The sequence below is a fragment of the Propithecus coquereli genome, unplaced genomic scaffold, assembly GCF_000956105.1.
Source record: "Propithecus coquereli isolate 6110/MARCELLA unplaced genomic scaffold, Pcoq_1.0 Scaffold215, whole genome shotgun sequence".
NCBI lineage: Eukaryota > Metazoa > Chordata > Mammalia > Primates > Indriidae > Propithecus > Propithecus coquereli.
Window position 1 is genome coordinate 3,099,416 of NW_012146634.1, and position 17,092 is coordinate 3,116,507.

Below are 17,092 nucleotides of genomic sequence, written 5' to 3' on the forward strand. Positions count from 1 at the left end.
AAATGAAACATTTTTGTGGAACCAGAGATGATTCTGTGCTGGAAGGAACCTGAGTATGTACTTGGGCCTTTTTCCTGTCTGCAGGAAGACAGATGAACTAAAGCTACTAAGGGAGCTGGACTGTATGCTCTTTGCGTAAAAAGTGACATTTCTCAACTAGTGGGGTACAAATATTTATTTCATGAAGTGATTTTCTTAAAATAATCTTTTCTTTAGCTATAGACACAGTAAACTAGCTATGCACAATTAAGTTTTTAGCTTGCTTCCAATCTTTTTTCCTAGAAAAGTTTCCTCCATTGTTAGTAGCAGTAGTAAGTATGGCAGAAAGAGAAACGTGGTTCTACATGGGAGTGAGACTATTTCAAGCAGTTATATCAACAAAACGTTTTGTGAAAGTTTCTTGGGAGCATGATATCAATACTTTCCTTTAGTGTACAACCAAACACTTGTGTTCTCATTTGTATAGAAGTTCACTTGGGGTTTTCCAAAGTCCCCCAACTTTTGTGTGGCCTTTTAAAATGTAATTTTTAAGGATCTATGATTTATTAAAAGTAACAAGTTGCTAGTTAAAAATTACTGACAAACATGCCAATTTAGATCCTAAATTTGGGTTTACATACTTAAACTCAAGAATTAAGACCTCCTCACCTCCAAAAAGTCCTGAAAATTTTATTTTCATAGGGACTTTCACAGAAAGAACATATTTTTGTGTTGTGTGTATATATAAAAATATCTGTTTCCTGAACTTGTTTCTGTTGTGTGCACACAATTGGGAGAAGATGTTTTTCTTTGTTTATTTTGATTTGGCCAAGGATGCTCATAACATAATATTGAATTATGAAGGACTTTGTTTTACTTATTTTAAGTGGTGAAAACTGTAGTACTTAATCTGTGAAGAAGAATTCTCTAGGTGAATAAATAAGAAAATACAAAAAATTAGGAAAATATGTAAACTCAAGTTATGAGGTATTTCAAAGATACAACGCCAGTAAAAATTCTCTTTCTCACAATTTGAAACTGCCAGATATCTTGCTTTAGTCTTTCTGTCCTTACATTTGGAGGAATACAGAAGAATTTGAGATAAAAGCCGTTTTGGGGATGGGAGGGTTGCAGTAGTTCAGAGTCAGAAAAGGAAGTAATAAAGCAATATTTACATGTCTTTGTATAAGAACGAATATTTCCTTAAAAAGTTGTTAAAAGATTTTTTAGTCCTATAAACACTCACTTTTATAGGGCACATGGTTGTCTGTGTGACTTCTCTTTCCAGAGAAAGTTTTTTTTTGTTGTTGTTTTTAAATACTAGGAAAACATGACTTATTCAAATTAGATTTTCCATGCTATATTTAGTTTTACAGATGTGTTCAGTTCTAAAACTGTGGTTTACTGTATTCTGGGGAGAGGATGTATATAAAAAATCCCAGGAAACCCTTACACCCAACTCAGACACAGTCAATTTTAACACTCCACTGTGATCTCTCCATTCCTGTAGCTTATTGCTTCCATTAACTAGAAATCCCTGAATTTGCTGTATCTAATTTTCAATGGCTAGAGTCTGAGAAACTGACCCATTATCACTTTTTATCAGTAGCTAAGTTTTAAAAGTTTCTCAAAATTTCTTGATCTTTTTCTGGGAGTTAAATAGGTTGTTCTTCTTACATAACAAGAATCAGGAATTCCCAGCAGACAGCTTTCATTCTGTGCAATGCATATACCAGAAACACAGATCACACATTAATACGCTCTCAGTCAACATACAGAGGCAGTCACTCAAGGGGTAAACCAGTAATGAGCCAAACATACATACATGTGCAAATGTACAATTGACAGCAAATTATTTTAGATCCTAATGTCATTTGAATATTAAAAATGAGCTGAGAGACAGCTCCTGTGACATTTGGTATGAAAGCCCTAGATTGCAATTTTCATGTAGAAGTATACAGCTTCATATCACATCCCGTGAGTTTCGTATCGCACAGCAAAGGACCATGCTGAATATCATGCCAAAGATCTGAAACAGAAGGAACCATTCGTTAGTGACTTTTAAATGTGTACTGAATTATAAAAAGATCAACAAACACCCTGGGTATCTACTTTAAGTTAACAAGTAATTATAAGCAGGAATTACTGGTTATAAATAACATTTTTATATGTTACTTAATGTTGGCTACTGGGTAAAGATTTTTCATATTAACTCTACTTGAAATTATTATATTATTGTTGTTAAAAATAATAACAATGCTCTTTTGTAAGAAAAGGGCTCTGTTTCAGAATTACAGAACAGTTCTTAATAATTGTGAAAGACTGATATACTACTAGTTTTGGAATTTTATTTCAGGTTAATCCAAGATCTCTTTTATATATTCATTTTGCAAAATGTGTTCATAACCACTTGTTTAAATATGCTTGTGGTCTAAATAGGTTTCTATTGTTGGAAAAGCTCTAAGTTTTTACAACAGTGACCACATATTAAAAAGTGGAGCATCACTTCATTTCTTGTCCATTTCCAAGTACAAATGATGTTTAACTGTTTAACTCAGTTTGCCAAAGTATAACAGGTATTTGAACTATGATATTACTGACTTCTTCTACCTCTTGGACAGCTCTCTGAGAAGTTAAATAGTTGGGTGAAATCAAGATCCACTTACATGGTCTGAATAGAAGAATGCTCAAAGATCCTTCTTGTCCTCAATCATTTCCCCTACAATTTTGTAGAGCCTGTGAAATCCTATCTGTGGGCACCATTTTATAAATTGCTGTCAACATTTGTTTTAAAAATTCAGTATCGTAACTCTCTGGTTCTCTCCTCAATTCCATCCTAAGTCAGTCCGGGATCTATAAATGCTAAATTCGACCAAGTATGAATGACCAGTTGTTTTGGAAGGGGAGGGGCAGACTTAGGTCAGGACATAGCCAGGAGAAGGATTTCAAGCTTCTGGCTGAGAGGACTCAATGCCAGTGTGTGGCAGGGGAGACAGCTAATGGACATTTAGTTAACTGATTACACTGTGCAACTCTCACCTTATAAAGAAAAGAATTTAAAAAAAAAAGAATTAAAGGAAACTCTGGGGCCGCTGATTCGAGACACCCCACGACGCACTTCTCCTTTGCCTGAACTTGTTTCTGTTGTGTGCACACAATTGGGAGAAGATGCTTTTCTTTGTTTATTTTGGTTTGGCCAAGGATGCTCATAAGATAATATTGAATTATGAAGGACTTTGTTTTACTTATTTTAAGTGGTGAAAACTGTAGTACTTAGTCTGTGAAGAAGAATTCTCTAGGTGAATAAATAAGAAAATACAAAAAATTAGGAAAATATGTAAACTTACAACTCATATGGTTGTAAGGCTGGACACATCCCTACCCCACCCTCCTGTGCTCTGAAGGGGCTCCTTGGAAAGAGACTTCTTCCGTCCCAGCCTGCTGCTGATATGAGTCAGGGGAGACTGCTTCCAGGAGGCTCGTTTGTTGAGACTGTAGGATTGTTAGGAGGGTCTATTTGATACCTCCGTTATGTGGAACGTTTTCAAACCTCCTGCCTCAGGATTGTCTTTGGGGGAGCTTGCGGAACTGCACCAGGCTAACCCCAGAGCAGGTGGGGAGGGCCTGAGGGATGTCCCTGGGTTTGGAGGTCCTCAGCATAGTATTTCCAGTCACTGTCGCACTCCTCTGTGGTCTAAACACAGAAAAGGGGAAAGGTGCTTGTATGTTCCCTGAGAACTGCCAGTTTATCGATTTTCTCACAATCCCCAAAGCCCCTGCCTTTAGGCCATCAATTAATCTAGTAGAGGGCTGCAGAGAGAGCTACTTTATCCACTAGCTATTACAGCCCAAGCCCTGGACAACGGAGATCACCTCCGAACTGGCCTCCCTGACTCCAATCTTGCCTCCCTCTAACCTTTCCTTATCCTTCACCACAGGTCCTTCTGACCCTCGGCGGCTCTCCTCTCTCTGTAAGGATGAAGCCCAGCCTCTCAGAAGGGCACACGAAGACCTCAATGACGGGGACCCGATGGCCTCTCCATCTCCATCTCTTGCTAATCCTACTATACCCATCTGCTGCTATCAATTCTTCCCGCACATTCTTCTTCTGCACCTTAGAAGTACTGAGCTTCACACCTTCTCATATATGCTAGTCCCTCTGCCTGGATTCTGGGTTTGGGAACACTCAGATTATATAGAGAGCTGGCATTTATTGAATGCTATATGTTCCACACACTTTTTATGTATTAATTCATAATCTGTAATATGCAGTATCTCATTTAATCTTCACAATGATCTTATGAGGTTGGTATATTAAATCCCCCAATTTACAGATGAGGAAACCGAGGCATAGAGAAATTAAGAAAGTTTCTTATAATCCCAGGGCTTGTAAGTAGCGGAGCCAGCATTTGAATCTAGACTGTGATGCCAGAGCTCACCCTGTTAATCACTATGCTATGCTGACTCTTCAAATCCTAGGTGAGATAGATTAACCTGACATTATGTTATTTTGAATTTGCAACAGTAGAAAGAGCCCCAGAATTGAAAATCACTTACCTAGGTTAAGATTGGTGGCCTTAAAATGGGAAGTTACCACAATGATAAACTCACGGTCATAATTAGGTAAAAGTTCAAATTTGCACTATATTTTAGAGGACTAAGTATTGGTGTATTAAAATTTAATTAGCTTTATTCTTAGAAGATGTACTGTGAACAAAGGTCTTTGTTCTTTATGAGAATTCTCTCCTAAGATACTGCTATATCACACTTGAACAGAAATAAGATGCAAAGGTTCAAGGCTTCTTAGGGGGCAAAAAATGTAAGTTCTGGAACTTTCTCACCGTGAGACCTGCAATTCCGATACCGACAATTCCAATGAGCTGGAGCTTAACACTGATTATGGTCTCAATTTCATCAATGCAATTCTGTTTTGGGAAAAAAAAGTCAAGAATAAAAACTGATTGTACGTGTGAATCATTACCCTCATCCAATCCTTTCCATCACTACAGATCATCCTGTGTGAGTTAATCCACGTCAGCTTCTACTCATATGTAAACCATTCCTCTTGGATAACATCATCCTGACAACCTTAAAGCAAAAATGTAGTTTGGGGAAAAAGAATACAACCCTCTCCTTTTGGTGGGATTTTCCTGGTTAGGCCAACGGCTGCTTCAGGGTCCTGAAATCTGGCTGGAGGAAGCTATTTCCCTAGTATCTGAGGCATTTAAGAATTTGGGGCCTGGCCGGGCGCGGTGGCTCACGCCTGTAATCCTAGCTCTCTGGGAGGCCGAGGCGGGCGGATTGTTTGAGCTCAGGAGTTCGAGACCAGCCTGAGCAAGAGCGAGACCCCGTCTCTACTAAAATTAGAAAGAAATTAATTGGACGACTAAAAATATATGAAAAAATTAGCCGGGCATGGTGGCGCATGCCTGTAGTCCCAGCTACTCGGGAGGCTGAGGCAGGAGGATCGCTTGAGCCCAGGAGTTTGAGGTTGCTGTGAGCTAGGATGACGCCACGGCACTCTAGCCCGGGTAACACAGTGAGACTCTGTCTCAAAAAAAAAAAAAAAAAAAAAAGAATTTGGGGCCTGTGTTTACATTCAGCACAGAAAAATAATTAAAATATCCTTAAAATAATACCCCCTTGTTTTCATAGTGTCATTAACAGTTTAAAAGACTTTCTATGTACTTGATCCAATTACTATGCAAGGTAGTCATTACCTATCAAGAAACTAAAACGCTCGTACAGGTTCAAACTAAACAAAGGAAAGCCAATGCTTAAGAAAGCCAAGTCTTGGGAGCTAGAGGACCATTCTGTTCTCTGGTGACTGGGCTGGGCAGGGTGGGTCCCTATCCTTTCATTTGTGCCCATAAAAGACCCGTGCAAGGTGGGTTCAAAGGACTTTCATGGGTGGAGGAAAAATTGGACAGGGAGCAGAATAGATCACCTGTAACCATTATTAGTTTCTCCAGCTTCAAAAGCTGTTCAGAGTCCTCTTAAGAAGAGGGATGCTCTCAATCCAAGGTATCCTCAGGCTGCTCAGATCCTTCTACTCATCGCTAGTCAGCTCCCTCTGAAACCCACATAAACTACATGGAACCCTCACCACTCTCCTCTTTCTCCTATGATACTTCGTTCATTCATCATTCACATAGTCAACACACATTTCTTGAGCATCTACCTGGCACCAATCCCTGGGAGGCGGTGGTGGAAGCAGAGATAATGGGACACAGTTTCTTCTGCTCTCAGGGAGCTCACAGTTTAGAGAAGAACACAGATCGAGAGGAAATAACTATAGTACATTCTGGTAAAAGTTTGAAAACCGCTGCTCTAGACAGTGGCTCCTTTACTTACTGGAGAAAGCAGGGGTCAACCTATAGCAATTCTCTCAACCTTCCTCTTCTTCTCCTACACACTTAGATGCTCCTCCCTTCAGTGCCAGGCTCTGTCGCAGGTAGCGAGCGCACGAAGGGAGCAAGGCAGCACCACTCTTAATTGCTTTTTCTCTCACCAGAACCAAAGAGGTGCCCTTCTCTGTTGCAAGTTAACCCTCATCCTGCGCTGGGGCTTATTCCTTCTCTGCTCCTTGGGAAGCCCGTGCCATCAGTTACCTTCTGTCCTTCCTCCACCTTCAGACTCTCCTTCTCTGCTGACATTCTCACTCATCATATAGCACCTGCTCGAGTTCTTCAATCTAAACAGACGAGCCCTCACAACACCGTCCTCCTCTAGCTCTGGCCACAGGCCCTTTCCTTCATTGCCAGCTTCTCTTTGTGAAAAACAAATGAACAAAGCATGGACTGGCTTTACTTAGTCACCAAAGGAACGCGTGTTTATTGTAGAAATTTGGAAAAGAGATGTGCAAAAAAGAGAAACATTTGTCCTCCCACCACTAGAGACAATAACCAACATTGTTGGCGATTCTTGCACACACAAACACACCCACATACTTAGTTCATTCTTTATATTCAACTGTGCTTTTTAACTTAATATTACAACTTCAAAAATGTCTTATTTCACTAAAAATTCTTTGAAGCCATGATTCTTGATGGCTGTAAAACATTTCATCATATGAATGTACCATTAATTAGACAATCCTCTACTGTCACGTATTAAGGGTCTATCCAACATTTTGTTCTCATGAATAATATCGCAATGATTACAGTTGCACAAATATCTCTGTCTACCTTTCTGATTCCTTTTCCTGAGAATCAACTCCAAGAAGCAGAATTTCTAAATCGAAAGGCATGAACACACTTAACTCTCCAGTCTTACATAGTCATACTGTCTCTAAAACTATTGTATCAATTTCTCCGAGAAAGCTCATTTTACATCATTCTTGCCAAAACTATATTATTACTAAGGGAAAAAAACTTGGCCAATTTCACAGATTAAACACCAGCATCTTTTCGTTTTAATTAGCTATTTAATTTTTAAGATTACTTTTAAGTGCCCACATTTTTTATGTGTTTAATCATATTTTGGATTTCATCTTTTATGAACTCTTTTTTTGGGTCGTTGGTTCAAAGTCAAACTACTTGAAAGGGTGCCCTCTCTCTTCGCGTCTCACTTCCTGCAGCCTGGGCTCTGTCCTTACTTGGTCCCTCACACCAAGTCACCAGTTACTTCCTTAAAGGAAATTCTATCAGCTTTTCAATAGTTATCTTGGCGGACTTTCTTGGGCTTTCAGCTCCCCACACAAACCATCACATTTCTGCCTCCGTGCCGTTGCTAACACGGTTCCCTATGCAGGCAGGCTTCCCCCTCCCACGCCCAGTGCTGGCATATTCCTTCTCGGTTCTAAAGATTTAGCTGAGACATCATTACCTCTAGTCAGCCTTCCTCTGGTTCCCCAGCCTCTGGCCTCACCTCTGTGCATTCCTCTATTACCGCACTGTGTCTATTTCTGTGTCCACCTCTCCTATTAGACTACAAGTCCCTTGTGAGTAAGGACTTTTTCTCGTTCGTCTGTGTGTCCCCCGTGCCCCACATAAGGTAGGTAGTTGATCAATACTGAACCAAACTCAACGGCAGCCCCGGCCTGGCAACCGTTCCCTCCTCCTCACCTGGCCTGGCTGCTCGTCCCAGTTTCCTTCTTTGGCAACTCTTCTTCTGCCCACCTTTAAATGTTGCTGTTCCCCAGGGTTCTATCCTCATCCTTCGTTTCTTCCAAATCTAATGGGTCAAATCCAAATCTATAGCTTTAAGATTCCCATAAAGCACTGACACGCGAACCCGTCTCCTGAGCCACAAACCAGATTTTCCAACTGCCTACTGGATATTTCCACTCGGAAGTTCCACTGGCTCCTCAACATCACCATGTTAAACACTAAACTCATTTTTTCCCCATAATTGGCTCCTTCTCCTCCATTCCTTACCTCAATAAAATGACACTGTCATCTATGTAGGTGTTGGAGTCAGAAACCCAGCAGTGATTCTCCGCTCTTCTCTGATCTCTAACTGTCCACCAGTCCTGTAGATTTTGCTTTCTAAATGGCCTTCTCCTCTCAATTCCTGCTGCTCAGCCTGGCCTGTACCAGTTAACAGCTCTTGGCTGACGATGAGGGGAGCAGCATTCCCACACTGGTCTCCTCCACTCCTCATCATTCATCTTCCATCAGCCCCCTACACTGTCACCAGAGCAAAGTCAGCCAAATGCAAATCCCATCTCAGATCCTGCCTTCAACGGCTTCCGAGGCTAGCAGCACAAAGCCTAGACTGTTGGTTTCGCAAGAGTATCCAAGGCCCTTTAAGAATACTCTCTCCTCATAGAAGTACTCATCTCCCACAGGCACTTGGGGCTCCCAGCCACAGGCACTTACCTGAAAACAACTACCTTCCCTTGCCTGCGTGCCTTTGCCCTATTCCCTCTGTCTGGAATATCCCACTCTTTTTTGTTTGGTTACTGAACTCCTATTCATCCTTCAAAATTCATCCTAAGAATTACACCAGGGCAGCCTCCCATGAATAATGGAATCCTATGCCCCAGGTGAGTCGCTGTGCTCCCTCTGGTGCTGCCCTGACTCTGCCGTGTGGCGTTAGTGGCTCCCTAGCACGTCTCCCAGCCAACGAGAGCAATTTGAGGGCAGTGCCATGTCTTGTTCATTTCATCCAGGCAGAAGGAAGCGTTCAGTGGGTGATTCAGGACACAAGCTGGAGCTAAAATCTCACCCACCCCTTTACAGCTGAGGGCCTAAAAGGGTCTACATCACTGTCTCCACAATCCCACGGTTTCTCCTTTCATTCCCGCACATGGTATTTGTGCTTTCCCCAGTTATTTCACTGGAGCTGTGTGACAAAAGTCATTAGCAATCTTCTAAGCAACAAATCCAACAAATGATTTCCAGTCTTCATTTGCTTTCCCTCTTCCCAGCATTTACAGTGTGGACAAACCATCTCTTCCCTCGGCTTCCTGGACGCCACTGTCTTTGGACCTGCCTGACCCTCTGACTCCTCCTTCACAGCCTCTTGTTCTCACTTCTCATCCTCAGCCTATCCCTTCAATGACAGTGCCCATACTCATTCTACTCACTCTCCCTGGGTGTTCTCACTCACTCCTACGGCTTCAGCTACTGCTAACATGCTAAGATGCCCACGCCTGTGTCTTCATCGCAGTCTACTCGTAAGTCCCACAGGCACCTGGAGTACAAACTTGACCAAAATGGAAATTGTCATCTGCTTCCTTTCCCTGTATTCACCTCTCTTGGTGAGTGGAGTCTCTACCCACCCAGTCACCCAAGCAGAATCTGGAAACCTTAGCCTCCTTCCTTTTACTCACCACTTATATCCAGTAAGTCACCCAGTCCTGTTGATTTTACCTTCTGAACATCTCTTGAATCTGTTGCTTCCTCTCCATCCCTACTGTTTGTGACTAGCTGTGGCCACTGTCTTACCAGGGTGACCACAAGGCAGTCCCCCTTCATTAATCTCCAGCCTTCTATTCTACCTTTCAGCCCAGCAGCCTGAGCATTCTTCCTACAATGCAAAACTGATTATGTTCCTTCTCCACTGAAAGCAATGGCTTCCTCAAACCTCCAGGTATAAAGTCCTGCCTCTGCTTGCCTCTCCTAAGACGTTGCTCACCATTCCCTTGGGGCTCCCTGTTTTCCTGCAGTCCTGGAGTTTCACACCACCAAGCCTCTGCTCCTGCTGCTTTCTGGGCCTGGGATGACCTTCCTCTGTCAAAACTCAGCTCAAGGATCCCCTCCTCTATGAAGCTTTCCTCACTCTACTGTTTCTGGGGTACCCTGTACAGGCTTCTCACACATCACTATTGCCCTGGTTAGTCTGCAAGGCTGCTAAGGGCAGGGATAGGCCTTTCTCAATTTAGAGTTCCTAGAAACTGGCATAGTGCCTGACACCCAGCACTTAATCAATGAGACATTTATCAGTGCTGTGACTTGCATGGAGAGGTGTGGGCAACCTTCTCAGGGCACACACCTCCAGCCCTGGTGAGCCTAATTATAAGCATGCAGCATCATTACTGCTAGGTCAGCATACCATCATCCCTGGGTACCAAGGGACTGTGACTAAGCATTGCTTCTCGCCTATTTTACACAGAATAAAGCCGAGGCACCGAAGCCACTGGGAGAGGGCCTCCTAGAACGCCTCAGAGGTAGAACCTGAGCCTCCTGCCCCCACGCCGAAGGCAAAGCCACCTCACACTACAGGGTAGGGTAGGAACCTTGGTAGAAGCTTACCTTGTGTCCTAGAAGCTCCTTTGGGCACGTGGGTTGGACCTGTTTGGAGCTTTCTTTTCCACAGCACTGAAACTAGAGAGTCAGAGAAGAGACTTTAGGACACGGGAGGGGGAAGCAGCAGCTACAAGTCTGGGCATCCCGCTAAGGACCGGGGTGCCCAGGCCGCGAAGCAGCGACAAGGCCCCGTCACTGCCACCCTAACTGCCATTTCTGGAATGAGAATGAAGAATCACATGATCATGCTAGCAAAACAGGAAAACGACTTCTCTAAAGCCGTCTGAGTTTTATGATGGGAAGTGACTCAAGGCAACCAAAACAAGGCAAGAAGCTAATTGACGGTGTCTGTGTAAATTGCTGCCGTTTAGACAGGAGCTGGGGCTTTTGGATTCCTTCTTTCAGACCGGGAGTCATTTAACTCGCTGTGGAGCTACAATTTTATGAGCTTTAGCAAGGGCTCATTAACTGGGGACAGTGTGGGAAGCAGAGAAGTGGCTACAGCGAACTCCGGGGCTGACAGGCCAGGCTTGAAGACTGGCCAGCAAACAGGTGTCCTGCCTTAGGGCTGGCCCCTTAAACAAAGGAACCTGTGTGCTGCTTGATGTCCTTGGGCAGCAGAGGCCAAACCACACGAACAGTGGGCACTCTCCAAGACAGTCTTGTCACAGACAAGAACCAGGTCCGTGAAAACACTTGGCCCAGGAGTGCGTAGCTACTTCTCCATACCACAGCGTTTAAAAGATCAGAATGACTCTGGCCTGGCCCCTCTCTCTATGAAAAGCCTTCCTTGATTACCTGTATGTAGCTCTGAGCATGCCACTGACGGTGCAGTGCCACAGAAGGTTCCAGGAGGGAATGCAGCTATCTCCTGTGACCCTTCATTTTATATAATAAATGAGGGAGCTCAGTGGGTCTCAGGGAGGCCAAGTACCTTGCTCAAGGTCACACAGCTGTTAAGTGGTGGAACTGCAGCTAGAAATTAGCATTTCTGACTTAAAGGTCACGTTTGTTTCTGTTAACCACAACGCTGTTCTTTGAGGGAGCCTGATATTCATTTGGGCTGCTTTCTCCGTGTTCTTGTTCATGCTCTTTTGTGTCTTTCGGGAACATATCTTGACTTCTTCTTGTGCACTCTGTGTGGCAGGCCTCTTTGTCTTGTAGGGTTCTACACATAATGCAAGTCATGGCTCTTTAAGGGCTAAAATAGGATGCTGCCACTTGGCGTTACTGAATTTTTAATTTTAATACAGGTGATTAGAGAGAATCTGGTTTACACATAATCTTCGGAAGATGTGATTTCAAGGAAGAAGTAAAGTTACTCACTGTCGAGTGGAAGGTAATGAGAGTCCCATTTCCCCTCCCCTTGTCTTTCAGGTAATCATTATAAGCCTCTTCATACATGGTCTGGACATGTCGTATAGCCTGAAACAATGCCAGGAAAATTGAGGGAACAGTGAGTGGGACATTTCAAACACTCTCCTTTCATCAAGGAAAATCCCCTCTTCCATACCCTTCAAAAATGCTGCCTTTCCATATGTTTAACTATATTTTAAGATAATTCTACATATATGGAATATATTATAGATTCTAGAGTTCCTAAGATGCTTTTGAAGATGGAAGGATAGACTAACAAAGAATAGTCTTCATGGACTAGAAAGATTTCTCAGGAGTGGAGGTTCCCAAACCTGACGGCTGCAGCAGCAACTGGCCCTCAGATTCCTGGGCTCCACCAGGTGATTCTGACGCACGGCCAGGGCTAGGACCTCTGCAACCTTGGTACCCCACTGGTTAAAAGGACTCAAGTCTTTTTATGACATGGTTTAAAAGGTATTCATCACCAAGGAAAACTTTCTACATTCACATATAATAGAAAGCTTAGAGAATGCTTTTTCTAGTATAAAGGTATGTGACCCCAAATCCATAGAGATCTCAAAAGATACAATTCCACTTCTACATGTAGCTGAATTTAAACTAACCTATAAACACAGCCAGCTATTTTTCAAAAATTCCAAAGGTGATATTCACTTATTCTACCTGTTTACCATTTTTTTAGTCTAAAATAAGTTCATAAACACAATATTGGTGGCACATGAATTAATCTGAAATATAGCAAACTTACGGTCCCATTTTTTCTTCTTTTCCATTCCATTCCTCTCTATCCCACAAGTATGTTTTACCCTTCTGAGAAGACCACTTCCTGTGTGGTTCCTCCTGATCACCTATTCCGATCACCCGGAGTTGGGCAGCGACTCTAAACTGGCTTCGCTAGCCCACAGCAGGTCAGACTCAGTCTCTGAGGAGTCTCTCAGGGGCCTCTGTCCCCTGTCTCTTTTTAAAGTCTGTAATCTACCCCTACCCCATTTTAAACTGAGGATAATCTTAGCTTTTTTTTTTTTAAATCATAAATCACTTTATAAATCTAATGAAAACTGTAAACTATCTCTTCAGAAAAATTGTGTGCACATACAAGCATGCACATTTATACATACATATGCTCAGTTCTGTACACTTCTAGGTTAAAAAAAGTTCTGCTTAAACTATAATATTGGAAGATATTTGGTTTCTTAATAACATTGTGGGTATTGATATTCTCATATAGTTTGCCATAAAGAGAACACTTTATAAAAAATACATTGTAAGTAATTTTTACTTACTACACCCTTGCCTATAAAAGCAAATACTCCAGTGGTTACTTCAGCAGCAAATATCACCAGTAGGCAGGTGAAAAACTGTAGAGGAGAGAAAATACTAATTTCATTAATTTAATACCTTTTCCATTTATTTAGCCTCTTTGATTCTAGTTCCACTGGAAAAGCATTAGGCAAGGTTATCAGTCTGAACTGATCCAGCAGGAAGCATTTGTCCCTTAGTTTCCCTTACGTAATGGTTGTGTCACTTTCGTGTAGTTTGTTTGGTCCTTCATTCATCAATTGTTTATTGAGCATCTATCCTACCCTAAGTACTGTCCTTGGTGCCGGGTATAGAAGAACAAGATAAGATCCCAATGTCTCTGCTATCATGGACCTTATATTGGACAGAGGAAGATATGATAAACGAGTAAAGGAATAAAAAGGTAAGATAATTTCAGACAGTCATATAGAAATCCCACCACCTGGAATAGTGTCGGGCACCTATGTGCTCAATAAATACTTGATGAGGCCAGGCACAGTGGCTCAGGCCTGTAATCCCAGCACTTTGGGAGGCTGAAGTAGGAGGATCGCTTGAGGTCAGGAGTTTGAGACCAAGCTGGGCAACGTAGTGAGACCTCCATCTCTACAAAAATAAAAAAATTAGCCAGGCATGGTGGTGCACGCCTGTAGTCCCAGCTACTTGGGTGGCTGAGGTGGGAGGATCTCTTGAGCCTGAGAGTTCAAGGCTGCAGTGAGCTGTGATGATGCCACTGTACTCCAGCCTGGGCAACAGAGTCAGACCCTGTCCCTAAAAACAAACAAACAAAAAACAAACCTTCATGAACAAAAAGGGCCTATGAAGATATAAAAGAAGATCAGGAGATAGAGAGTCACTGATGGGGCCTGGGCTTGGGGAAGGGTGCGATGTGAGACTTCGTGGTCTGGAAAGGCTTCTCCAAGGAGACGGGAGTGGAGGTGGGCGTGTCCTTCTGGACGGATTTCTGTTCAAGCCTCCTGCGTTTGCTCTGATCAAACTAAGGTCAGTGATAAACAAGACAGACATGCTCAGCGACAGGGGAAAAAAAGGAAGAATAGCTGGCTAAAGAAACAAGTGAAAAATTTCACACAGCGAGAGATCAGAAGCAGCAACCAGAGTTAAAAAATCCAAAGATTACAATGAATAAAGAGAAATGAGAGGCTGCCTAATAACATTGCTGTTTCTGACTCCCCATGGGGAAATACAAACACTTTCTCTCCCTCTGCTCCTCTTCTTCCTTTGCCTTGTTTCTCCCAGGCTACGCTGGCATTGTATGTATAGCAGTTTCAATAATAATTGAAATTATTATTATTTTTTTAAAACAGATGTTGCTTGTTAAAATAAGACAGAAGAGGGATATTTGGTTATTTATCCCAAACAGAAATGCTTTGCTTGTAGATAACAGCACTTCCCTGGCCATAGGGATCTTTCAGCTGCCTCACTCACTGGGAAATATTATTTTTAAAAGAACAATCATAATCACCCCTTACAATTGCTAAGCACTTTTCCTCTCAAAACATCTTTACACCTCATTTTTCTCACACTTTTCCTACGAGGCAGGGACAAAGATAATATTATTCTTGTGCAAGAGATGGAGAAACCAAGATTGAGGGCGTGCGGGCCAAGGCCTCCAAGAGTGCAGGGAGGAGCTGGGCTGGGGCCAGATGTCCCGACTCCCTTCAGACCTGCTCCCCTCTCCCTCCCCACCCCACCGTGCACCCAACGCCCCACTTACTGATCCCAGCACACACTGCGACTCCCGCATGGCTCCGCAGCACCCGAAGAACCCCACGGCCATCATCAGGGCCCCGGCTCCAACCAGAACATAGAGCCCTGTGGGGAAGAGGTCAGAGGAGACCACTGAGAGCCCAGGGAGAAAAGCGTCTGCTTCTTGGCCCCCAGCACTGCCTCCTCCACGACCAAGCAGGCTCAAGAGCTCCCTCACGGTGCCATCAGTAGGTGCCATGATTACCTCCATGTTTCAGAGAGGATCTGGACCCCCAAAGGTTAAGAGACTTGCTCAAGATCATAGAGCTGGTGTTGGGCAGAGCTTGGACAAAAATGCTCGTGGCCCTCAAAAGCTGGCTCATCACCACGACTCTACCCTGTCTCTCCAGCCATAGTGGCAGCCTTAATTTGGGTGGAGATTTTACATACTCCGTAAGTCAAGCCTGGAGAACAGTTGTTTTGGCAGAGAAGAAAAGGGCAGGAACCAGAAATGCTCTGGTACTGAGAACACGAAAGCCAAGCCTTTTCTTATTTCCGTCTCTGATCCTGAGATAAGTTAGCACACAACAGGAATGATGCTAATAGGCTCTATTTCATGTTTTGCATTTCACTCACATGAGTCACCTGGAAACCACTCCCATTCACAGCGGGAGGGTGGGGGGCCGGTGTCCTGCCTCTGTGGGGAACCCCTGAGACTGGCATTCAGGCCACTTCCTGGGGCTCCTCTGGGTAGCTGAAAGTGGTTTGTGGGCAGATCTATCTGTTCTCAGACTAGACGGAGCCGCTTCCTGAGCCAGCCAGGCCTGCTCTCCAGGTCCTCTTCAGGGAGGCCAAAGCCCTGCTGCTCTGCACTGCTGAAGCAGGGGTTTACTTCCTGCTATCCCAGCTCCGCCACTTCCTCCCATTGCCTTTCCTCCAAAAGAATAATTTCACAGGGGAATGGATGTAGTAATGAGGGAAACGATACCATGTTAAAAATAATGGTATTGTTGGCCCCACTGTCTAAACATCTTAATGTTTTTAGAAATGTCTTTCTCTGTGTTTCAATATCTTCAAAGCTCTTTCACTTCTATCTCAGTGGCTCCTCAAAACAACCCGGTTAGGTAAGGCAAGTGTTATTCTGTGTCACAAATGTCGGGGGAGAGGCGAAAAGGCTGCAGGTGGGACTAACCCAGCCTGGAGCCCTGACTCCCTCCCCACCCTCCTCTTCCACCAGCAGCAACACCGTATTTGGTTCCCTCCCAGAATGTCTCATGGCGCACCACCGTAATTACTGCTTAAAGTGCCTGCTGTCCCCATTGCTCCCGCTGCAGCTGAAACATAATGCAGTGTGCAGATTCTACATGGAGTCATAGCCCAGGGGCCGGTCCTCGCTAAATGCTTACCCATCCTACACTCCAGACACTTGGGATTCACATGATCTGACCATGCCCACCTCTTTTCTGCCTTGTGCCTTTGCAGGTTCTCAAATTTGACTCTCTCTGTAGATTTCAAGTCCACAAACAACCTTTATTCATCCTGTCTAGAACATGCCCATCACAAGGCAGAATTCCCGATCAGCGTGTGTTGGGCGAGTGGATAATGAGAGGAAATCGAATTGGTTCTGGACTGGCCGGCTCTCATTGCCCATCTTTGCTTAGAGATCCATGTGGGGATACACTTCAGCAAACACCCCCGAAGCCACCACAGGGCTGGGCTCTCCAGGGTCAAGCAGATGAGGAAGCTTCACACCGAGAAAGTCTGGACTATAGGAAAAGCGGGGCTCCCGAGGAGGCCAGGGCTGAGTGGACAGAGGCACAGGAGTTTGAGGAGGACAGAGTTGCACCCCACCGTGAACAAGACTGCTTGGTCCCTTGCCCTTTGGAAATAATGAGCTTTCCAAGAAAATTTGCTTATGCGAACACTATTCCATTCTTAGGTTATCAGAATCCCAGCGCTCACGGCAAATACAACCCGAAACTGCCCTAGCGGTGTCCACTCCTGAGCCTCTTCCCAGCACATCCGTTTTGTGCATGTGGGCC

At 43.7% G+C, this 17,092-nt stretch overlaps 1 protein-coding gene across 3 annotated transcripts in view; it reads right to left on the reverse strand.

Annotated features, from left to right (window-relative positions):
• Nucleotides 1-8: 8 nt before the first annotated feature.
• The window catches only part of TSPAN2 (tetraspanin 2), a 43,584-nt gene continuing 26,500 nt past the window's right edge, over nt 9-17,092 (reverse strand). Inside the window, exons 3-8 of one of the 3 annotated variants that reach the window (XM_012644601.1) lie at nt 15,079-15,176; nt 13,331-13,405; nt 12,000-12,098; nt 10,680-10,751; nt 4,821-4,904; nt 662-2,008 (exon numbers count right to left, since the gene is read on the reverse strand). In XM_012644601.1, the coding sequence (XP_012500055.1) occupies nt 1,943-2,008; nt 4,821-4,904; nt 10,680-10,751; nt 12,000-12,098; nt 13,331-13,405; nt 15,079-15,176 (494 nt within the window). In that variant the 3' untranslated portion in view covers nt 662-1,942. Of the gene's footprint in view, nt 2,009-4,820; nt 4,905-10,679; nt 10,752-11,999; nt 12,099-13,330; nt 13,406-15,078; nt 15,177-17,092 lie in introns of all 3 variants that reach the window. The other 2 variants (XM_012644602.1, XM_012644603.1) reach the window with 2 other exon arrangements.